This window comes from Chiloscyllium punctatum, chromosome 34 (genome assembly GCF_047496795.1).
Source record: "Chiloscyllium punctatum isolate Juve2018m chromosome 34, sChiPun1.3, whole genome shotgun sequence".
NCBI classification, from domain to species: domain Eukaryota; kingdom Metazoa; phylum Chordata; class Chondrichthyes; order Orectolobiformes; family Hemiscylliidae; genus Chiloscyllium; species Chiloscyllium punctatum.
This window is the reverse complement of record NC_092772.1, coordinates 56673236-56697485: the sequence shown is the minus strand read 5'-3', so window position 1 is coordinate 56697485 and position 24250 is coordinate 56673236. Positions and strand designations below refer to the sequence as shown.

The following is a 24250-nucleotide window of genomic DNA, read 5'->3' as shown; positions in this document are numbered from 1 at the left end:
GGGAGGGCCAGAGGAGAGAGTGAAGAGCCCTGCAATTAGGGACCGTGGGAGGTTGCTGAGTAAGGTGAGGGCCCATGGTGTTCGAGGTGAGCTACTGGCATGGATTGAGGATCGGCTGTCTGACAGAAGGCAGAGAGTTGGGTTAAAAGGTTCTCTTTCAGAATGGCAGCTCGTGACAAGGGGAGTCTTGCAGGGTTCAGTACTGGGGCCACAGCTGTTCACTTTAGAAATTACTGATCTGGATGAACTGGGGGCATTCTGGCTAAGTTCGCCAATGATAGGTGGACAGGCAGGTAGTTCTGAGGATGTGGGGAGGCTGCAGACAGATTTAGACAGTGGTCCAAGAAATGGCTGATTCGATTCGATTCAATTCAAATCCTTACAGTATGGAAACAGGCCCTTCGGCCCATTAAGTCCACACCAACCCTCCAAAGAGTAACCCACCTAGACGCATTCCCCTACCCTATATTTACTCCTCACTAATGCACCTAACACTATGGACAATTGAGCATGGCCAATTCACCTGGCCTGCACATCTTTAGATTGTAGGAGGAAACCTACGCAGACACGTGGAGAATGTGCAAACTTCACACAGAGAGTCGCCCAAGGCAGGAATCAAACCCCCCAAGGCAGGTGCTGTAAGGCAGCAGTGCTAACCACTGAGCCACCATGCTGCCCTTAAGTTAAGGGCAGTTCAGAGGCGAGGAATCCCGCAACAACTAACTCACCTCCTGACACCCCAAAGCCAGCCACCACAAGGCACAAATCAGGATTGTGATGGAAAAGTCCCCACTTGAGTAGATGGGTGCAGTTCCAATAAGACAAGAAACCTCACACGATCCATGACAAAATAACTCATTTGATTGGCACTACATCCACAAATATTTACTCTCTCTGCAGACGCTCAGTAGCAGCAGTGTGAGTGAACCATCTTTAATAAGCCCATAATACATAGGAGCAGAAGTAGGCCGTTCAGCCCATTGAGTCTGCTCCACCATTCAATGACAACATGGCTGATCTGAGAATCCTCAACTCCACCTTACTGCCTTTTCCTTATCACCCTCAATTCCCTGACTGATTAAGATTCTGCCCATCTCAGCCAAGAATCTACTGAAATTCAACATGAGCAAATGCAAGGTCTAGCACTTTGGGAAAAAAAAATACAGGCATGGACTATTTTCTAAACGGTGAGAAAATTCCTAAAGCCAAAGGACAAAGGGATCTGAGAGTGCTAGTCGTGGATTCGCTAAAGGTTGACTTGCAGGTTGAGTCCGTGGTTAAGAAAGCAAATGTAATGTTGTCATTTATCTCAAGAGGGTTAGAATGTAAAAGCAGTGATGTGCAACTGAGACTTTATAAAGCTCTCATTAGGCCCTATTTAGAATACTGTGTCCAGTTTTGGGCTCCACACCTTAGGAAGGAAATAGTGGCACTGGAGTGTGTCCAGCGGAGATTCACACGGATGATCTCTGGAATGGTAGGCCTAACATATGATGAACGGCTGAGCATCATGGGATTGTATTCATTAGAGTTTAGAAGGTTGAGGGGAGATCTAATAGAAACTTACAAGATAATGCATGGCTTAGAAAGGGTGGATGCTGTGAATTTGTTTCTGTCAGGCTAGAATACTAGGACCCATGGGCACAGCCTTAGAATTAGAAGGAGTCAATTTAAAACAGAAATGTGGAGACATTTCTTCAGCCAGAGAGTGGTGGGCCTGTGGAATTCATTGCACAGTGGAGGCTGGGATGTTAAATGTCTTCAAGGCAGAGATTGATAATTTTTTTAATCTCACAAGGAATTAAGGGACACAGGGAGAATGCGGGTAAGTGGCGTTGAAATGCCCATCAGCCGTGATTGAATGGCAGAGTGGAATCGATGGGCCCAATGGCCTTACTTCCACTCCTATTTCTGATGGTCTTAATAGTTCCTCCTCCCACAGTGAAGGGTGCATGTGGGGCAAAGTGGGGAGCACAGGGATGTGGATATTGAGGAAAACGAGGAAATCCGAGAGGCTATTCCCAGTGACTGATGCATCTGATGCCCAGGATAAAGGGGAGGTTTGAAAATCCTGGATGCAACAGAGCAACAACAACTTGCATTTATTTAGCAGCTTTAACACAGAATATAGGAGAGGTAAAACACAATCTGACCCTGAGTGACACACAGGAATTTAAGTATGAGGTATACAGGCAGCCCCCACTTTTCGAATGTTTGCTTTATGCCAATTCACTTTTACCAAAGACCTACATTCGGACCTGTTTTTGCTAACTGAAAGAGGATTTTCAGCTTTTACAAAAAAAGCACACACAACCTTCTTCCCCGAACGTATTAATAGATGACCCTCTTCCTCTATCTCCTACACCCCAGTCTCCCACCTACCCCAACCTCGGACGACTCAGTCTAACATATCATCATCATCATCATAACCTCCACCTCTCAGCCTTCCAGTGTGCTCACTGCGTTTCCTAATTCTGGTGAATGAAACTACACTGTACATACATCATTTCCTCTTTCTGTAGGCTGTGTATTTATTGGATCACTGCTGCTTTTTCTATACGTTGGCGTTGTTTTAGGTTTTGTGTGTTATTTGATATGATTTGGTTGGGTAATTTTTGGGTGTGGGAACTGAAAAGGATTTCCAATATAAATTACTGCTTCTTTGCTTGATGCCATTTCAGCTTACGAAAGGTTTCATAGGAACACTCTGCTTTCGGACAGCGAGAGATACCTGTACCTTGAGAGCCAGCTTCAATGAGCACAGGGTGGGTGGGGCTGAGGGTCCATTGACTCCAGTGTTCAGCCGAGTACAACTTTGTGACATTCCCATAAACCCAAACACCATCCAGTCTTTGCGAAAGGGACCAAGACTACACAGTTCTCCCATATCCAAGAGAAACTGCAGCACGTCTCTTTCCTCTGACCCACTTGCAATAAAGCCAACCATCCCATTTGCCTCCCTCATATCCTACCTGTAATTTGGTGATTTATCTACAAATTCCTCTGAATGACATTCACTGGCCTTTCTCCTTGTAAAAATATTCTTCTTTTCTATTTACGCTTCACTTTTTTTTAAAAACACAAACGACTACAGTTATTATCCATATATTTATCCAGCGTATCCCTGTTTGCAGCCTCTGTATCCTCCTCACAGCTTACTTTCCCACCGAGCTTTGTATCAGCAGCAAACTAGTACAATCCCACTCTATTCCCCCATCTCAGTCACTGATATAGATTGTGAGTCACTGAGGTCCCAGCACTGATCCTTGCAGCACCAGTTACATCCTGACAACTGACAATGACCCTTTTGTTCCTGCTCTGTTCCTGTCCATTAACCAATCCTCAATCCATGCTATATTACCCCCCAATCCCCTGGGCTCTCATCTTGTACAACAACCTATTGTGTGGCACCTTCTCAAATACCTCCTGAAATTCCCAATATATGTCCCATCCTCTGGTTCTCCAGTGGGATAATATTTGCTCCTTTCCAATCCACGGGGACTGTTCAGCAGCGAGAGGATGACAAGCTGGAAGTGACTGGATGCTGCTGCTCAATGACAGGCTGGATTGAAGCATCCTCACAGCTCAGGGAATGGACAGGGACAGAGCTCAGCAACATTTCACACAATGTTATACAAAGATCAAAGGGTTACCATGGAAATAGTGGAACATTCCAGAACTCACCTTCTTTGTCGCTTTAGGACAATGTAACCCACAATTCCAGCTCCAATAAAAACAGCACCAATCCCGATTCCCAATCCAACTCTTGCTCCAGTGGAGAGTCCAGGGCCTAGAGACAGAGTGAAGCCATTAACAGACTGGGACACACAAACAAAACTAACAGCAGAGACCTTCAGCACCTCGTGTTTCAGAACCAGCCCCAGTACAAACAGATCCCTGGGTAATTCTAGTCCTGGAGGGATATGGGACGTTAGATTCCAATAATCTCATACACCAGACCACCCCACAACTCCTTGCACGCACACACACACACAAATAGATACATGCTTTCCAATAGAGAGAACTGGACACTGACCAGCAGCAGTTTCCCTTCAGTTAAACACAACAGCAAGAGTGTGTAACTTACCAATTTGGAACACCATGCAATTGGTGGAACATTGGTTGACACTGAGGTCAGTATTATCGTCACTGACTTCAACCAGCATCACTCCCAATGCCATCAGTTTCCCAACAGGAGAGACATTATACTGTTCACATTGTACTGAGACTCTCCACACAGAATTCCAGAAACACTGATTCAAGTGGGAAGCAGGAAACCTCAAGAGGTCTGTATCTGAGGGACAGGAAGGGGAGTCTGAGAAACTGAAATAACAATTCCAGGGAGTTTAAGGACCAGTTCTAGGAAATGGTGACCCACACCACTCACCCTCACAGGGTCATTCTCGGCTGAAGTAACTGGACTATAGCTGTAGGTAAACAGATATAAACCATTAGTATTTAGCACAATCGCAATTATAAAATCCTCCTTTACACACACGGACAAAACAACTGGGGAAACTAGATTACTACCAGGAGTGGAGAAAGCTGGAAAGTCAGTCTAAGTCTCATTCCTTCCTGATCCTGATTTGAGATCATCTTTCTTTGGCTGGCCAAGCCATCAGTGTTGAATTTCCAGAGAAAAAGAGTCTCTGATCGATCAATTCAAAAATCACCACTCACAGCAACAGCTGCAGGACAGTAAGTGGAAAGGTAAGTTTTATGTAAATACACGTTTAAACTGAATGTTGACTGCAGAGAACAGACAGCTTCTGCAGAGAACAGCAGCACAATCTTCTGTCTCCTTTGTTCTGTGCGCCCGTGTCTCTGGGACTTGTTTTCCACTGCCCTCAAATTCGAAAGGGATAGAAAATGGGAGAGTGAGTGGAAGGCAAGGGATAAGAAATGGAGAGCTGGGAACACCCCAAGGTCTCCCCCTCAGACGAAAAAGAAAAGTACTGAAGGTGGAGGGTGCAAGCTAAGGTGTTTCCACGGTAACAAGGAAATTTGGAGGCAAGTTGGAGGTTCAATGGAAACCAATGGTATAGATTAGAGTTTGTAAGAAAGCGCCTGAAAAAGAAAGGAATCGAGTTGTAGATTTACTTACAATTCAAGGCCAGAGGTAGACACTACGGTGAGTGTAGAATAGATGAGACAATATGGAGGATTTTTATGTAAATACAAGGTAGCACCTTTTTCTTCAAAGGAAGAATCCAAGCCAGTCACTATTCTCACAGATACAAGAGCTACTTGATGGAGAAGGATGAAGCCAACGTGTTGGGAAATGGGATGGATGGAGAGTATATCCCACTTGCCTTTGTCCAAAGTCCAATAGAAGTGTGACTCGGGTTGTCTGGACTCGTGGTAGTGGGGGCAGTTAAAAAAACTACCTGTAGACGGAATTGCTTTGCTTCTGGGGAGTGGTTTGGCAGATGTGAGAGTCGCAGTTTTGCTTTTGATCACAGGAAGTCCAGTTGAGGCTTAAAAGACAGGACAGTAAGAGGAACAGGTCCTGGGTATTTTCCAACACTGAGCATGATCAGAGCAATTGCTAAACAAAGTCCATCACCAGAGGTCTCAGAAATACCACAAGCAGATTTTCGGGTCACCAAAGCTGTATTGAAGAATGAGGATAATTCAAAGGATGTGTTTATGAACTGAGACTCGGGATGCAGAGCCAGACCTGACTAAGACAGCACAGACAGATCCCACTGAGGCTGAGGTTGGAGTGTCAGTATATATTTTAAGAAATTGAGTTCTGATGAGGACATGGCGACATCATCACAAACCTATGAATGACAAACAGATGGCTGTTCATCAAATACTGGTACCATCCAGATACCTGAGCGAATATTGCGAATAGCACATGAAATTCCAAAAGCAGGGGATATAGGAATATAAGAAACAAAACATGCATAAACAAGTATTTTACAAGGCCCAGGACTTCATCAAGACATCATGCAGTTCTGTAAAATATATTATGCAGGTCAGGAGGTCAGGACATTTCAGCACGTAATCAGACCCGTCCATTTGATAGCCACACCAGGTTTTGAAGAACTTTATAGCCAAGTGTCAATGGACTGTGAATGATCATATTCATAATGATAGGAAAGACAGTATAATTACAGATACATTGTCACAAAGCTGGTGCCTTTTTTCTAAAAGCTGTTCCTTTTCTCAAGGATATTGTGTCCTTGGTTTCTTTCAGAGGGATCCTAAACAGCTCCCGGTTCCGATTAGGCTGGTTTGGTCCAGAGATTAAAGGGTATTGAGAGGCCTTTTTGTTTATATGTAACCAGATGAGACTTCAGGCTAAAGTGGTCATGTTTTAGAAGTAACCTGTATAAGGAAAGGACAGTGGTCAGCTCTCTAGCTGAGCAGTTCAGTCCAGAACTGGTTGGGAAAGTTCAACAGTGAGCTGTATGGAAACTGGTTGCTAAACTCTGTCTCCTTCTGCCCTTCTAACTTCAACCTGTAAGCGTTTGTTCCATTTTTACTGTTTTTTAAAGTGGGTTTGCTTATTGGGACTATTGCGTATGTTCGGAACAGCATAATTAAGTCTAGTTTGGATAGACTGAGTTCTGTACGGCTTCTTTTATTCTGTTCTTTGTGTTTCATTGTGTAATTTTGTGAATAAAGTTTTGTCTGTTTTAAAACCTGGTAGTCAACCTCGCTAACTTACTCTGCGTAGTTTTCACTGTACACTTAGCAAAATAAATTGCAAAGTTATGGTCTGGGCTGCCTGTTTAAGAATGTTTTGAGTGGTCTAGCTTAGTCCATAACAACATTATCCCAAATGTAAAATGTTAGAATAAGTTAAACATTCAGGAAATGTTCAGACTGTGTAAGGTTTCATAAAGTGGGAGGACAAATAAAAGCATGTAGATCTTGTTTTGATGTTGTGTATTACATGTTTATAATTAAACACGTTTAATAAAATGACATTTCATTCTCTTAAGGATGGAGACAGTAAGGACTGCAGCTTTTTATTTTTGTGCTTTAAAAAACAATCCTTTCTCATTGTGGAACACAGGTTTTTAAAAAAAAAGCTTTACCAGGATGGCTCCAAAACTTGAAAACAAGGAGTTTGATACCTGTTGTGAACTCTATTTTGTGCTTGCGGCTGTGGGATCCTACAATGTGCAGATGATCAGGAACTGAGGGATGTTTACAAGTGAAGCCGGTTGGTACTCAGTGAACTGAGCAGTTTGGAGTGGGAAACAAGTTATAGAGTCACAGAGAGAGAGAGAGAGAGAGAGAGAGAGAGACAGAGAGAGAGAGAGAGAGAGTGACAGAGAGAGACAGAGAGAGAGAGAGAGACAGAGAGAGAGAGAGAGAGAGAGACAGAGAGAGAGAGAGCGTGACAGAGTCTTTTCTTATTGTTCTCCCCTGCAGAAGTCAGTTCTCTGCAATAAAACAGAACTCTGTTTCAACTTGAAGAACACCAGTTAATTTTCTTGCAGCAGTTGCTGTGAGCTGTAACTTTTGAAATGATAAATAAGGAACATTTTACAAGTTAATCAGTCCACCTTACAAACAGGGGAAGCACTCAGAGAAAGATGTCTGAAATAACAAGGGCTCTAGCTAGAAAGACGGATCATTTCAACACCAGAACCGGGAAGCAAAGAGCACTGACCTGACTTTCCAGTGTTACTACCTCTGCCAATCAGCTATTTTTCACTACTTACCTGTTTGTAGATGTGACAGGGAGAGGGAGAGGGGGAAGGGGAAGGAGAGGGAGAAGGAGAGGGGGAGGGAGGGAGAGAGGGAGCGAGTATACATGTAAGAGGGAGTTTAGAAGGGGATTAGTGTTTGAGTTAGTCATCGTTATATGCAGATGATTTATATCTGTTCACATGTAATTACAGCCTAATTACTTGTAATAAATAGCATTTCTTGTTAAGTACAGAAGCCTGCTCCAAGCTTGATCTGAAAGTTGGGTGAATTGGAGTCTGATGAATACTTTAAAATATCATTAATATTTGGTACAATTCTGTGAATAATGAGGCTGAATTTACAAAGCGCTAACCCAGTGGGTCATTATAGCTGCAAAAAACAAATTCTAGTGAAGGATATGGCTGTGAGAAATTGTTGGACCAGTTTATAAAATGACTTTCCTACAAAGGAAAACAATGTCCAATTGAATAGCCTTCGAAAACAAAGCTTCATCATTTGCTTCAAAATTACCCACAAGCTGATAGAACTTGTTAATAGCCCCAAGGGTTGCATTCATTCATAATGCTCTCAGTCATGAGAAACAGATTCCCCCAATTCTTCGAATGAACATCTGATACTTACACCATTGTCAGGGTGTGGGGATTAACGGCAGGGCTGGTATTTATCATTAATGCCCAATTGCCCTTGAGAGGGTAGTAAATGAGACCATGCCCCATGGACCAGGATCAGAAAACAGCAGGAATGAAACAAATCTTCTCCCACTTCTGGGAGAAACAATAAAGAGGCTGACCTGGGCAGGATAAAAGAAAGTTTTCCCCAAAATCTCCCTGATTAGATTCCAGTCTCTCTAACTCACTCCCAACTACAGTATTTGATGTGTTTGTGAAACCCTCGAAGATTAGATTCTAGTTTGTAACTGACACTTGGGCTTCTATGGCTCGAGAAATAATCAGCACACACCCTTTGATTGGATTCCAAGTGCAGCAGAATCCTGGGTACCTGCTATTCTATGTATAAACACCTCAAATCCCTGCTTTACATCCTAAGCTAAAACCCACTTCTGAGTAGCTTTTTGTTTATTAAGTCATGGGATGAGGGTGTCACTGGCTAGGCCAGCATTTATTGCCCATCCCTAATTGCCCAGAGGGCAGGTGAGAGCCAACCCCCATGGCTGTGGGTCTGGAGTCACTTGTAGGCCCAGACCAAGTGAGGATGGCAGTTTCCTTCCCTGAAGGACAATAGTGAACCCAATGGGTTTTTCCAACAATCGACAATGGAAATTATGGTCATTATTAGACTTTAATCCCAATTTTGTTTTCTATTCGATTCAAATTCCACCATCTGCCATGGCAGGATTCAAACTCGGGTCCCCAGAACATAATCTGGGTCTCTGGATTAACAATCTAGTGATAATACCACTAAACCATCACTCCCCAGGCAATCTGTTATTCTGTACATAATCCACCCCAAATCCATTAACGCAATTCTAGCCTGTAACTCATTCACAGGTATCTGTTATTCCACAAATAAACATCATGAATCCCTTGATTCGTTTGCAGTCTGTGACTCAATCCCAAGTATCTTTTATTCTGTTTAAAAATTCTTTGACCTCTTTGGTCCATTTCCAATCTATAACAACTCCCAGATATCTGTTATTCTTTGTGTAAACCCCATTGCACCCCTTCCTTATATAAACGTCCTTGAATGAACCTCATTTGGTCAATTCTAAGAACCAATAATTTATCCAATACAACCTTCCCATCAATTTTGAACATTCCCAGAGACAGACTTTGTTCCTCTGATGCCATGACCAAGGTAATATCTGTCACTGTAGTGAAGAGACACATACAGTAATTATTTCACACTAACTCAGCTATGCCTCTTGTCTTCACGTTTAAATTCTTTTTTTGGTTCCAAATTGGGCCTACCTCTCCTTTTAGCATCCTTTCACTCCTTATTTGCCATTTGAAGATGGTTTCTCCTTTATGTTTACTGCTAGTCCTTTTTCATCATCACTCTTTGCTTCTCTAATATTTTTTCCACCTCCCCTTTGAATGTTCAGTATTCCTATTGGTTCTCAATTGTATGTTCCACCTGACACCTGTCAGAAACAAACTTTTTCTTCTTTATCTTAATTCTCTCTCTCTTTTTTCATACAGGGAGCTCTGGGTGTGTTTGCCACACCTTTCTCTTTTGAGGGGACATGCTTTCACAGTGTCAGGATCATATCTGCCACTAATAGTATCCTTACATACAGATCAGGAAGGACACCACTTTGATTGGGAGAACGCATCCACCCTAGGACAAGCCAAACAGAGACACTCATGGAAATCCTGAGAGGCCTGGCATTCTAACTGGAACTCTGTCAATAAACACAACGATTTGAACCCCATCTACCATCCTCTGAGAAAAAGAACTGAAAAAGAACCTTAAGAATCCAAGTCACATAAATAGCAAGCGAGACATTACACCAGCGTTTCACCGGAGGGTCACTGATAGTGTCGCCTAGTATGGTGACAAAACATCTGAAAACAAGCCTTCCAGCTCAGCGAGCAAGCTTGCAACCATCTCTGCTTGTTCAGGTACAGCTTTTACCACCAACACCATAAATACAAACCACACCAAAGCCCTCGATGAGGCTCCGTAACTTTGCAAAACATGGAAACCTTGTGTCCCAGTTGCGTCCTTGTCTTTGGGCCATTAGCTCAAGGACTTCCTGGCGACAGAATGTGTGTCATAATGTGGCCAAACAGGCTGATTACCCACCTGTAAATCCTTTCGATATGCCTAGTCTCCTGGTCTGGCAAAAACAGGTGCTAGCTGACGTGGACTCCCCACATTGAGACTCCACACACAGGTTCTTGCTTTGAGCAAGCAGCATCCTCACTCTGAGGAATGGACGACCCGCAACAACAACTTTATCCAGGAGGTGGCAGACTCCCTTAGCAGATTTGTCACCACGATTTGAGGTGTTATTTACCTGAAGTGGTGTTGGATGCTATCTGATTCTCTGCTTCACCGTCTGGTGGACTTTTTGCAGATGATTTTGAGCAATCTAGAAGGTAAAATTCCATCCATTAAGTCGCTCTTACAGCGCAGACTGAACTGTTTCAGTTTTGATTCAGGCCTGATCTTACAGGTTATACAGACCTGACTGATCTTACACTGATTGTTTTTAACTAGGGCTTGGTTAACCAATCACTCACATTCCCATAGTCCCTAAAATGATCTTCACAAGAGCACAAATCACAGAAACATTTTGTAACAAGTCACATAAGGAGATATCTGAACAGCTTCTTTCTCTGAACATGTGGTCGTTATCTTTGTCTGTCTTCTTCCTTTTTAAAGTGCTGTTGTTTTGATCTTTTCACCCCCAGAGTTCCTAAACAATGCAACAGCATATAGAACAATCCCGGAATTTGAGGAAGTCGCCTCCAGTACTTAAAATATCTCAAAAAAGGTGGCTCTTCCAGCCACAAATTTTTCCCGTCCTCCATCTTGGATTACCCAGAATCCTTTGGCCCAAGAGGCAATTGTTGAAGGACAGTTTGAAAGGAGGATAAAGGGAGGAGGGGAGGTTGAGTGAGGGAGCTCCAAAGTTAATGGGACACGGTCAACATGGTGGAGTTACAAATTTTTAAAAAATCAGCGAATCTGAAAGTGACCATATTAGGAGCTACACAGCAACCTTGATGCATTGGAAATGGTGACAGAGATAGGGGGGGGAGTAGGGGCTGGAGGGGATAACAGAAATAGGGAGGAGGTTATAGAGATCGGGAGGGGTGTAGGGGCTGGAGGGGGTTACAGAGATAGAGAGGGGTGTAGGGACTGGAGGGGGTTACAGAGATAGGGAGGGGTGTAGGGGCTGGAGGGGGTTACAGAGATAGGGAGGGGTGTAGGGGCAGGAGGGGGTTACAGAGATAGAGAGGGGTGTAGGGACTGGAGGGGGTTACTGTGATAGGGAGGGGTGTAGGGGCTGGAGGGGGTTACAGAGATAGGGAGGGGTGTAGGGGCTGGAGGAGGTTACAGTGATATGGAGGGGTGTAGGGGCTGGAGGGGATTACAGAGATAGGGAGGGGTGTAGGGGCTGGGGGAGGTTAATGAGATAGGGAGGGGTAGAGGAGGTGAAAGAGATAGGGAGGAGTGTCGGGGTTGAAGGAGGTTAGAGAGGTGGAGAGTTCAAGTAGTCGAGGAGGTTACGAAGCTCGGGAGGAGTATAAAACAATTTGAAAACAAGGCTGAGATTATTCAAAGTGAGGAGTATTTATCCAGTTCCCCATTGGAAAGTTCCTGTTGTGTCTCCTCCCAGTGCCCTTTCAGGCAACATGCCCCAGACCACAACAATTCGCTGCATCGGAAACAAATTCTCCTCTTCCCTCATAAAACCACCCCCGGTCCTCTTCCAATTCTCTTCAATCTCTTTCCCTCTGGTGCCCAACCCCTGGATCTTTGGAAATCATTTCCCCCGATTTTCCCTGTCGTGGCCCTTCGTGATTTTGAATGCCTCAATTCAATCGGACCTTTAACCTTTTTGGCCCTGAGGAGAACTGTCCCAGTTTCTCTCGTCTCCTCAAGACAATGGTCCGCAATTTCTCATTTTACCCCCTTCGAGGTTTCTCGAAATGTGTGTTGTATTGCACACCGTGAAGATTCTTATGAATCAAACTCACTTTCCACGTATAGAATCTTGAGTATTGAAGCGAATTGTCCATATTCTAAGTAGTATTTTCCACTATGATTGTCCAAAACTTCTGTGATGACAATTGTGTAACAACCACTGTCATTATATTTGCTGGTGTATGATCCTTTGTAACATTTTTTGGCATCGCAGAGAATCTCACTGGGAAAACCAAATCTCAATTGTGGTTTCTTGGATTCTTCGACACAGCTTGGGAATGTCATGGTCACAGAGTCCCCCAGGCACACATTCTGCGCATCTGAGACAGAAACAGCCAATTACCTTCAATTTATCAATGGCTTTACTGGAATTGTGGAGAATTCTCTGGCGCAGAAACAGCCCGTTCAGCCCCTCTGTTTAGTGATGGTGGTTTTTGCTGCTCCTGAGCCTCTCCTCACCCCCCTCCCCCATCACTTTATCCATGAGTTTAAAGGAAGGGTTGTAGGCAAAGGGATTATCAGCTGTGAATAGGTTAGGAAATAAAGGAAGGGAGGAATAAAGCAAACGCATACAAAATGGCAAATATTAGTGGGGAATTTGGGGATTGGGAAATCTTTTAAAGGTCAACAGAAAGCCATGAAAAAAAAGCTTTAAAGAACAGTAAGATGGATTATAAGAATAAACCAACTCAGAACTTTCTACTGACATATAAAACAAAAAAAGAATGAAAAGGTAGTCATAGAGGTGTAGAGTCAGAGACTTGTCCTGTGTGGAAACAGACCCTTCGGTCCAACTCGTCCATGCTGACCAGATATCCCAACCTAATCTAGTCCCACCTACCAGCACTTGACCCATATCCCTCGAAACCCTTCCTATTCATATACCCCTCCAGATGTCTTTTAATGGCTGAGGAGCTGGTGTATGGGAGAAGGATTCACATTTTTGGATCATTGGAATCTCTTTTGGGGTAGAAGTGACCTGTACAAGAAGGACGGATTGCACCTAAATTGGAAGGGGACTAATATACTGGCAGGGAAATTTGCTCGAACTGCTTGGGAGGATTTAAACTAGTAAGGTGGGGGGGGGGGGGGGGGGGGGGGGGGGGTGGGACCCAGGGAGATAGTGAGGAAAGAGATCGATCTGAGACGGGTACAGCTGAGAACAGAAGTGAGTCAAACAGTCAGGGCAGGCAGGGACAAGGTAGGACTAATAAATTAAACTGCATTTATTTCAATACAAGGGGCCTAACAGGGAAGGCAGATGAACTCAGGGCATGGTTAGGAACAAGCGACTGGGATATCATAGCAATTACGGAAACATGGCTCAGGGATGGGCAGGACTGGCAGCTTAATGTTCCAGGATACAAATGCTACAGGAAGGATAGAAAGGGAGGCAAGAGAGGAAGGGGGAGTGGTGTTTTTGATAAAGGATAGCATTACAGCTGTACTGAGGGAGGATATTCCTGGAAATACATCCAGGGAAGTTATTTGGATGGAACTGAGAAATAAGAAAGGGATGATCACCTTATTGGGATTGTATTATAGACCCCCCCCCTAATAGTCAGAGGGAAATTGAGAAACAAACTTGTAAGGAAATCTCAGCCATCTGTAAGAATAATAGGGTAGTTATGGTAGGGGATTTTAACTTTTCCAAACATTGACTGGGACTGCCATAGTGTTAAAGGTTTAGATGGAGAGGAATTTGTTAAGTGTGTACAAGACAATTTTCTGATTCAGTACCTACTAGAGAAGGTGCAAACCTTGACCTACTCTTGGGAAATAAGGCAGGGCAGGTGACTGAGGTGTCAGTGGGGGAGCACTTTGGGGCCAGTGACCATAATTCTATTCAATTTAAAATAGTGATGGAAAAGGAGAGACCAGATCTAAAAGTTGAAGTTCTAAATTGGAGAAAGGCCAATTTTGACAGTATTAGGCAAGAACTTTCGGAAGCTGATTGGAGGCAGATGTTCGCAGGTAAAGGGACGGCTGGAAAATGGGAAGCCTTCAGAAATGAGATAACAAGAATCCAGAGAAAGTATATTCCTGTTAGGGTGAAAGGGAAGGCTGGTAGGTATAGGGAATGTTGGATGACTAAAGACATTGAGGGTTTGGTTAAGAAAAAGAAGCAAGCATATGTCAGGTATAGACAGGATAGATTGAGTGAATCCTTAGAAGAGTATAAAGGAAGTAGAAGTGTACTTAAGAGGGAAATCAGGAGGGCAAAACGGGGACATGAGATAGCTTTGGCAAATAGAATTAAGGAGAATCCAAAGGGTTTTTGCAAATATATTAAGGACAAAAGGGTAACTAGGGAGAGAATAGGGCCCCTCAAAGATCAGCAAGGCGGCCTTTGTGTGGAGCCACAGAAAATGGGGGAGATACTAAATGAATACTTGGATTCAGTATTTACTGTGGAAAAGGATATGGAAGATATAGACTGTAGGGAAATAGATGGTGACATCTTGCAAAATGTCCAGATTACAGAGGAGGAAGTGCTGGATTTCTTGAAACGGTTAAAGGTGGATAAATCCCCAGGACCTGATCAGGTGTACCCGAGAACTCTGTGGGAAGCTAGAGAAGTGATTGTTGGGCCTCTTGCTGAGATATTTGTATCATCGATAGTCACAGGTGAGGTGCCGGAAGACTGGAGGTTGGCAAACGTGGTGCCACTGTTTAAGAAGGGCGGTAAAGACAAGCCAGGGAACTATAGACCAGTGAGCCTGACCTCGGTGGTGGGCAAGTTATTGGAGGGAATCCTGAGGAACAGGATGTACATGTATTTGGAAAGGCAAGGATCGATTCCGGATAGTCAACAAGACTTTGTGCTTGGAAAATCATGTCTCACAAACTTTACTGAGTTTTTTGAAGAAGTAACAAAGAGGATTGATGAGGGCAGAGCAGTAAATGTGATCGATATGGACTTCAGTAAGGCGTTTGACAAGGTTCCTCATGGGAGACTGATTAACAAGGTTCGATCTCATGGAATACAGGGAGAACTAGCCATTTGGATACAGAACTGGCTCAAAGGTAGAAGACAGAGGGTGGTGCTGGAGGGTTGGTTTTCAGACTGGAGGCCTGTGACCAGTGGAGTGCCACAAGGATCGGCGCTGGGCCCTCTACTTTTTGTCATTTACATAAATGACTTGGATGCGAGCATAAGAGGTACAGTTAGTAAGTTTGCTGATGACACTAAAATTGGAGGTGTAGTGGACAGCGAAGAGGGTTACCTCAGATTACAACAGGATCTGGACCAGATGGGCCAATGGGCTGAGAGGTGGCAGGTGGAGTTTAATTCAGATAAATGTGAGGTGCTGCATTTTGGGAATGCAAATCTTAGCAGGACTTATACACTTAATGGTAAGGTCCTAGGGAGTGTTGCTGAACAAAGAGACCTTGGAGTGCAGGTTCATAGCTCCTTGAAAGTGGAGTCACAGGTAGATAGGATAGTGAAGAAGGCGTTTGGTATGCTTTCCTTTATTGGTCAGAGTATTGAGTACAGGAGTTGGGAGGTCATGTTGCGGCTATACAGGACATTGGTTAGGCCACTATTGGAATATTGCATGCAATTCTGGTCTCCTTCCTATCGGAAAGATGTTGTGAAACTTGAAAGGGTTCAGAAAAGATTTACAAGGATGTTGCCAGGGTTGGAGGATCTGAGCTACAGGGAGAGGCTGAACAGGCTGGGGCTGTTTTCCCTGGAGCGTTGGAGGCTGAGGGGTGACCTTATAGAGGTTTACAAAATTATGAGGGGCATGGATAGGATAAATAGACAAAGTCTTTTCCCTTGGGTCGGGGAGTCCAGGTTTAGGGGGAGAGGAGAAAGATATAATACAGTCCTAAGGGGCAACTTTTTCACACAGAGGGTGGTACGTGTATGGAATGAGCTGCCAGAGGATGTGGTGGAGGCTGGTACAATTGCAACATTTAAGAGGTATTTGGATGGGTATATGAATAGGAAGGGTTTGGAGGGATATGGGCCGGGTGCTGGCAGGTGGGACTAGATTGGATCGGGATGTCTGGTCGGCATGGACGGATTGATCTGAAGGGTCTGTTTCCATGCTGTACATCTCTAAGACTCTATGACTCTAAATGCTGTGATTGTACCAGCCTCCACCACATCCTCTGGCAGCTCATTCCACACACGCACCACCCTCTGCAGGAAAACCTGCCCTTTAGTTCCCTTGTAAATATTTCCCCTCTCACCCTAAACCTATGCCCTCTAGTTCTGGCCACACCCAACCCAGGGAAAAGACCTTGTCCCATACATGCCCCTCATGATTTTATAAACCTCTATAAGGTCACCCCTCAGCCTCCGATGCTCTAGGGAAAACAGCCCCAGCCTATTCAGCCTCTCTCTGTAGCTAAAACCCTCCAACCCTGGCAACACCCTTGTAAGTCATTTCTGAACCCTTTCAAGTTTCCCAACATCCTTCCTATAGCAGGGAGACCAGAATTGTACACAATATTCCAACAGTGGCCTAACCAATGTCCTGTACAGCCGCAACATGACCTCCTAGTTCCTGTACTCAATGCACTGACCAACAAAGGGAAGCATACCAAACCCCTTTCGAGGATGAGAAGGGGGATTTGGTATTGGGATATAAAGAAATGGCTGAGGCGTTGAACAGGGAGCTGGGTGGTGAGGTAGGGAAAGGTGGACCCAGGTTGAAGCTACGACCTGTTTGGTCGATGGGAGGGATGGATCCAGTTGGGGCTGGCAACTACTTGCTGCATTTTGGAAAGGCAAATCAGGACAGGAGTTACATGCTTATGATAGGTGCCTGTGGAATGATGCTGAACAAAGAGACCTTGGGGTACAAGTTCATTGTTCCTTGAAAGTCGAGTGCCCAGGTAACCAGGGTAGTGAAGAAGGCACAGCATCCGAGGGGCAGGAGAGTCGACGTTTTGAATGTAAGTCCTTCGTCAGCCTGAGCTCTTCTTCCTGAAGAAGAACTCATCCTCGAAAACGTCGACTCTCCTGCTCCTCGGATGCTGCCTGACCTGCTGCGCTTTTCCAGCGCCACACCTTTTGACTCTGATCTCCAGCATCTGCGGTCTCACTTTCTCCTCTCTCGTGAAGAAGGTGTTAGGTATTGCTTGCCTTTATTAGGCAGAGCATTGAGTGTAGGAGCTGGGAGGTCATGTTGTTGCTATACAGGACATTGGTATGGACACTTCTGGAATACTTTATTCAGTTCTGGTCTCCCTGCTGTAAGAATTATGTTGTGAAACTTGAAGGATTTCGGAATAATGGGATTGAGCTTTAGGGAGAGGCTGGAGAAGCTGGGGCTGTTTTCCCTGGAGCTGAGGGCTGACCGTATAGAGGCATATAAAATCATGAGGGACATGGATGGGGTAAGTAGACAAGGTCAACACTTAGAGGGCATTTAAGGTGCGAGGGGGATGATTTGAAAGAGCACTAAGGGGCAACGTTTTCATGCAGGGGGTGGTGCGTGTACAGAATGAGCTGCCAGAGGAGATGGTGGAGACTGGTACAATTGCAACATTTAAAAGGCATCTTTTAAAAGGTATATGAATAGGAAGGGTTTAGGGTGATATGGGCCAAATGCTGGCAAATGGGACGAAATTAGGTTGGGATATTTAGTTAGCATAGATGAATCAGACTGAGCGGTCTGTTTCTGTGCTGCACATCCCTATCGTTCTCAGTGATATCAAGAAATGGTTGAAGGCACTGGATATTGCAATGGCGTAGAATGCCCTGCCTGCGACAGTAGTGGACTTGCCAACTTTAAGGACATTGAAATGGTCATTGGATAAACATATGGAGGGTAATGGAATGTTGTAGGTTAGGTGGGGCTTTTGATTGGTTTCACAGGTCAGCGCAACATCGAGGGCCGAAGGGCCTGTACTGCGCTGTCATGTTCTATGTTCTATGTCCCAGAAATCTAAAACCCTCCGTCAAGCACCAACCTGAATAAATCTGTGTAACTATCCCGTTGCCTCTCTGACAATGGGGTGCACCCTGAGTTACAGGCACAAGGGAGGGTCAGCCTGGATGAACAGCTCCAACAGCAAGGACTCAAAGCTACAAGGTTCAGTCCCAGAACACCAGCAAGGACCACCCCTGGTTATTGTGCTACTAAACAATGGTCCAGCCACTGTTACAAATCTTTCCAAGGTATTAATTCTGGGACATTTCCACTTTTATCCACAGGCTCCTCCGGCCCAAGGGGGCTCAGATCTTGAGAGATCCCACCTGATCTTCCAACGAACATGCTCAGAGTGATCATGGACAAACAGGTCCCTGATGAAACACCTTACCCGAGTCATCACCACAAACACGCTGCTGACTCAGAGCCAGGACGATGATTGCCCCAAGAACCAACATGTCTGGAAGAGAAACATTGAGACAGTGAGACCTGCTCAGCACATGCCAATTAACTTCACAGCCAATGGAATCGATTTTCTGAAAAGTGATCAGAAAATTTTCTGAAAAGTAGTAGTGCAGGAACACTGGCAGAAAATATCTGCGCGGTGAGGCCCTTGCAATCATGTCTGATAATGTACCTTACAGACATTCATTTACCCTGTTCCTTGTGGTCACAAAACATTTTATATTCACCTGGTAAGAAGATGGGGCTCTGTTTGCAGTCACATCAGTTTGACTACAACTCCGACAGTGCGGCACTCCCTCAGCACTGACCCTCCGACAGTGCCCACTCCCTCAGCACTGACCCTCCGACAGTGCGGCACTCCCTCAGCACTGACCCTCCGACAGTGCCCACTCCCTCAGCACTGACCCTCCGACAGTGCCCACTCCCTCAGCACTGACCCTCCAACAGTGCGGCACTCCCTCAGCACTGACCCTCCGACAGTGCGGCACTCCCTCAGCACTGACCCTCCGACAGTGCGGCACTCCCTCAGCACTGACCCTCTGACAGTGCGGCACTCCCTCAACACTGACCCTCCGACAGTGCGGCACTCCCTCAGCACTGACCCTCCGACAGTGCGGCACTCCCTCAGCACTGACCCTCCGACAGTGCGGCACTCCCTCAGCACTGACCCTCCAACAGTGCGGTACTCCCTCTGCACTGACCCTCCGACAGTGCGACACTCCCTCTGCACTGACCCTCCGACAGTCCGGCGCTCCCTCAGCACTGACCCTCCGACAGTGCGGTACTCTCTCAGCACTGACCCTCCGACAGTGCGGCACTCCCTCAGCACTGACCCTCTGACAGTGCGGCACTCTCTCAGCACTGACCCTCCAACAGTGCGGCACCCTCTCAGCACTGACCCTCTGACAGTGCGGCACTCCCTCAGCACTGACCCTCTGACAGTGCGGCACTCCCTCAGCACTGACCCTCCGACAGTGTGGCACTCCCTCTGCACTGACCCTCCGACAGTGCGACACTCCCTCAGCACTGACCCTCCGACAGTGCGGTACTCCCTCAGCACTGACCCTCCGACAGTGTGGCACTCTCTCAGCACTGACCCTCCGACACTGCGGCACTCCCTCAGCACTGACCCTCCGACAGTGCCCCACTCCCTCAGCACTGACCCTCCGATAATGCAGCACTCCCTCAGCACTGACCCTCTGACAGTGCGGCACTCCCTCAGCACTGACCCTCCGACAGTGCAGCACTCCCTCAGCACTGACCCTCCGACAGTGCGGCACTCCCTCAGCACTGACCCTCCGACAGTGCGGCACTCTCTCAGCACTGACCCTCCGACAGTGCGGCACTCTCTCAGCATTGACCCTCCGACAGTGCGGCACTCCCTCAGCACTGACCCTCCGACAGTGCGGCACTCCCTCAGCACTGACCCTCTGACAGTGCGGTACTCCCTCAGCACTGACCCTCTGACAGTGCGGTACTCCCTCAGCACTGACCCTCTGACAGTGCGGTACTCCCTCAGCACTGACCCTCTGACAGTGTGCACTCCCTCAGCACTGACCCTCCGACAGTGCGTCACTCCCTCAGCACTGACCCTCCGACAGTGCGGCACTCCCTCAGCACTGACCCTCCGACAGTGCGGCACTCCCTCAGCACTGACCCTCCGACAGTGCGGCACTCCCTCAGCACTGACCCACCGACAGTGTGGCACTCTCTCAGCACTGACCCTCCGACAGTGCGGTACTCCCTCAGCACTGACCCTCTGAGAGTGCGGCAATCCCTCAGCACTGACCCTCCGACAGTGCAGCACTCCCTCAGCACTGACCCTCCGACAGTGCGGTACTCCCTCAGCACTGACCCTCTGACAGTGCGGTACTCCCTCAGCACTGACCCTCTGACAGTGCGGCACTCCCTCAGCACTGACCCTCCGACAGTGCGGCGCTCCCTCAGCACTGACCCTCCGACAGTGCGACGCTCCCTCAGCACTGACCCTCCAACAGTGCGGCACTCCCTCAGCACTGACCCTCTGACAGTGCGGTACTCCCTCAGCACTGACCCTCTGACAGTGTGCACTCCCTCAGCACTGACCCTCCGACAGTGCGGCACTCCCTCAGCACTGACCCTCTGACAGTGCGGCGCTCCCTCAGCACTGACCCTCCGACAGTGCGGCGCTCCCTCAGCACTGACCCTCCGATAGTGCGGCACTCCCTCAGCACTGACCCTCCGACAGTGCGGCACTCCCTCAGCACTGACCCTCCGACAGTGCAGCACTCCCTCAGCACTGACCCTCCGACAGTGCGGCACTCCCTCAGCACTGACCCTCCGACAGTGCGGCACTCCCTCTGCACTGACCCTCCGACAGTGCGGCACTCTCTCAGCACTGACCCTCTGACAGTGCGGCACTCCCTCAGCACTGACCCTCCGACAGTGCGGCACTCCCTCAGCACTGACCCTCTGACAGTGCGGTACTCCCTCAGCACTGACCCTCTGACAGTGCGGTACTCCCTCAGCACTGACCCTCTGACAGTGTGCACTCCCTCAGCACTGACCCTCCGACAGTGCGGCACTCCCTCAGCACTGACCCTCCGACAGTGCGGCACTCCCTCAGCACTGACCCTCCGACAGTGCGGCACTCCCTCAGCACTGACCCTCCGACAGTGCGGCACTCCCTCAGCACTGACCCTCCGACAGTGCGGCACTCTCTCAGCACTGACCCTCCGACAGTGCGGTACTCCCTCAGCACTGACCCTCTGACAGTGCGGCAATCCCTCAGCACTGACCCTCCGACAGTGCAGCACTCCCTCAGCACTGACCCTCCGACAGTGCGGTACTCCCTCAGCACTGACCCTCTGACAGTGCGGTACTCCCTCAGCACTGACCCTCTGACAGTGCGGCACTCCCTCAGCACTGACCCTCCGACAGTGCGGCGCTCCCTCAGCACTGACCCTCCGACAGTGCGGCGCTCCCTCAGCACTGACCCTCCGACAGTGCGGCACTCCCTCAGCACTGACCCTCTGACAGTGCGGTACTCCCTCAGCACTGACCCTCTGACAGTGTGCACTCCCTCAGCACTGACCCTCCGACAGTGCGGCACTCCCTCAGCACTGACCCTCTGACAGTGCGGCGCTCCCTCAGCACTGACCTTCCGACAGTGCGGCACTCCCTCAGTGCTGCCCTCTGCTGTTTTATATCTGTACATCCATCTTTGCTCTCTCTGCTGTATATTTTGTCCAGCTTCCTGGTGGACTCCATTCACAGAAGTCAATGTAGTTTGAACCCCAGAATGTTTGAGCTGTGATGTGGAGATCTTTCTTACTGGAAAATTCTGGAAAATGCCTGGAGTCATGCGGAGAAGCAGTTATGAAAGATTGCTAAGGCACCAGCTGGTGTATTGCGTTCCATTCCAGTCACCACCCCCTTTTGGAAGGATGTTTCCACCTTGGAGAGGGGTTCAGAGCAGATTTACCGGAATGGACCAAGGAATGAGGGAATTCCTTCCGTGTGGAGAGACTGGGAAAAGCTGGACTTGTTCTCTTTGGCGCCGAGTGGAGTTTGAATTGGGAAGTTCAAAGTCCCCCGGGGGGGGGGGCGGGGTTTTGATTGAGTTAATGAAGGAGACACTGTCTCCAGGAGCAGGAGGGTCAATCACCAGAGGGACACAGGCTGGAGAGAATTGGGAAAAAGACCCAGAGGAGGTGTGGGTGGAGTGGGAAGAGGAGGCGAATTTGCTTTTTTGACCTGGCGAGTTGGTGTTGTAATCTGGGATGTGCTGCCTGGAAGGGAGTGAATTCAACAGGACCTTTCAAACGTTGGGGAGGTGGGAGGGGGTAGATTGGGAAAGATTTGCAGGGCAGTGTGGGAAAGAGTTGAGCCAGTGATCTCCTCTTGCATTGTATTTTTGTGTGACGCGTGCACAAACATTGAGCTAAAAGCATGTCCACACCGGTTTGAAATGAGTTTTTTTAATGTTTGCTTAGTGCGGTTGGATAATACCAGGAAATATATTTTGAAGACAAATTGACAGTGTTGTAACTGAATCAATTGCATTTTTAAGTGATAAGATGGTTCTGCCCTCAGGCTGATTAACATTTGAAATCACTCGCAGGATTAGAGAATGCTGATTAAAACATCAAGAATGTTTCCAACATGTTGAGGCTATTCAGCCCGTCATGTCCATGATACATGGAAAGCCACAATTGAACCTGCCTTGGACACACTCTGAGGCAGCATATCCCAGACCCTCGTCACTCTCAGAAACAGGTTTGTTCTCACGTTGCCATTACTTCTATTGCATTCCACCTCAACTCCATATGATCATCAATCCTTGCACCAACGGGAATAATGTCTCCCTTTCTACTCTGCCCGGACCCTTAGGACTTTCATCATTTCGATTAAATCTCATCCCAGGACTTCCTTTCTCTGAGTAGAACCTTCCCAACTTCTGAGTGAAGTGAAAGTCCCGACCTGTAACTCTCACATGTGATTTCAGGCAAAGGATTGAGAGGGGAATCATTGAGTGATGCATTGTCACTGGACTGGTAAGCCCGAAGCTGTGGTGATGTTTAGAGGACGCAGTAATATTGCTGGATTAGTAATCCCTAACCCCAGGTTTTGGACATGGGTTCAAGTCCCACTTTGGTCAATGGTGAAATTTGAATTCAATAAATTTCTAGAATAAAGAAAATTAGCCTAATGTTGATCTCCAATAATTATTATTAAAAACACACTATCTTCACTAAGGCCTTTTAGGGAAGGAAATCTGCCTCCTGTATCTGGTCTGTCCCACATATGACCACAGCGATGTGGTTGACTTGGAAATGTCTGTCCAGTTAAACCTAATCACTAGAAACTCTGAGAAAAGGAATAAAACCAGGAAAACTAGCCGGCATTGAGTCCGGCGCTGGAAATGACAATGGGTCACACTCCTCTATCAATCCTGCAAATTCCTCCTTTCTAACATCAGGGGGTTTGTGCCAAAATTGGGAGAGCTGTCCCACAGACTAGTCAAGCAACAGCCTGACATGGTCACCCCCCACGGAATCACAGACAATGTCCCAGGTACCTCCACCCCCAATGTTCCCTCAAAGCTACTCAACTGGGCAGCCCCGTGAAGGTCCCACACACAACATCCTTGACTTTCCCTTGCCGATGTCACTGCTATACACGGATCTCTGAGAGTTAATCATCGACATTCCAGAGACTCCACAAAGTGGTCTTGAAATAGTGGATGCACTGGTGGATATCTTTCAAGATTGTATAGACTCCGGAACAGTTCCGATGGATTGGAGGGAAGCTAAAGTAACTCCACTACTTAAAAATGAAGCTTGGTAGAAAACTGGAAATCAGCCTAATAGTGGCAGTGGGCAAAATATTAGAGTCCATCATCAAAGATTTAATAGTAGAGCACTTGGAAAACAGTGACAAGATCAGACAAAGTCGGCATGGATTTACGAAAGGCGAATGATGCTCAACAAATCTATGGGAATTCTGTGAGGACGTAAAGAGGGGAACCAATGGTTATTGACTCATAGAATCCCTACAGGGTGGAAAAAGACTATTTGGCCCAACAAGTCCAGATTGACCCTCTGAAGAGTAACCCACCCAGA

General features: G+C 46.9%; 1 protein-coding gene across 1 annotated transcript in view; it reads right to left on the bottom strand.

The window, feature by feature from the left end:
- The window catches only part of LOC140458880 (uncharacterized), a 52583-nt gene that overhangs the window by 1402 nt on the left and 26931 nt on the right, over positions 1–24250 (bottom strand). Inside the window, exons 2-5 of the mRNA XM_072553615.1 lie at positions 18574–18642; positions 12345–12611; positions 10655–10729; positions 3685–3790 (exon numbers count right to left, since the gene is read on the bottom strand). Coding sequence (XP_072409716.1) covers positions 3685–3790; positions 10655–10729; positions 12345–12611; positions 18574–18640 — 515 coding nt within the window. The 5' untranslated portion in view covers positions 18641–18642. The remainder of the gene's footprint in view (positions 1–3684; positions 3791–10654; positions 10730–12344; positions 12612–18573; positions 18643–24250) is intronic.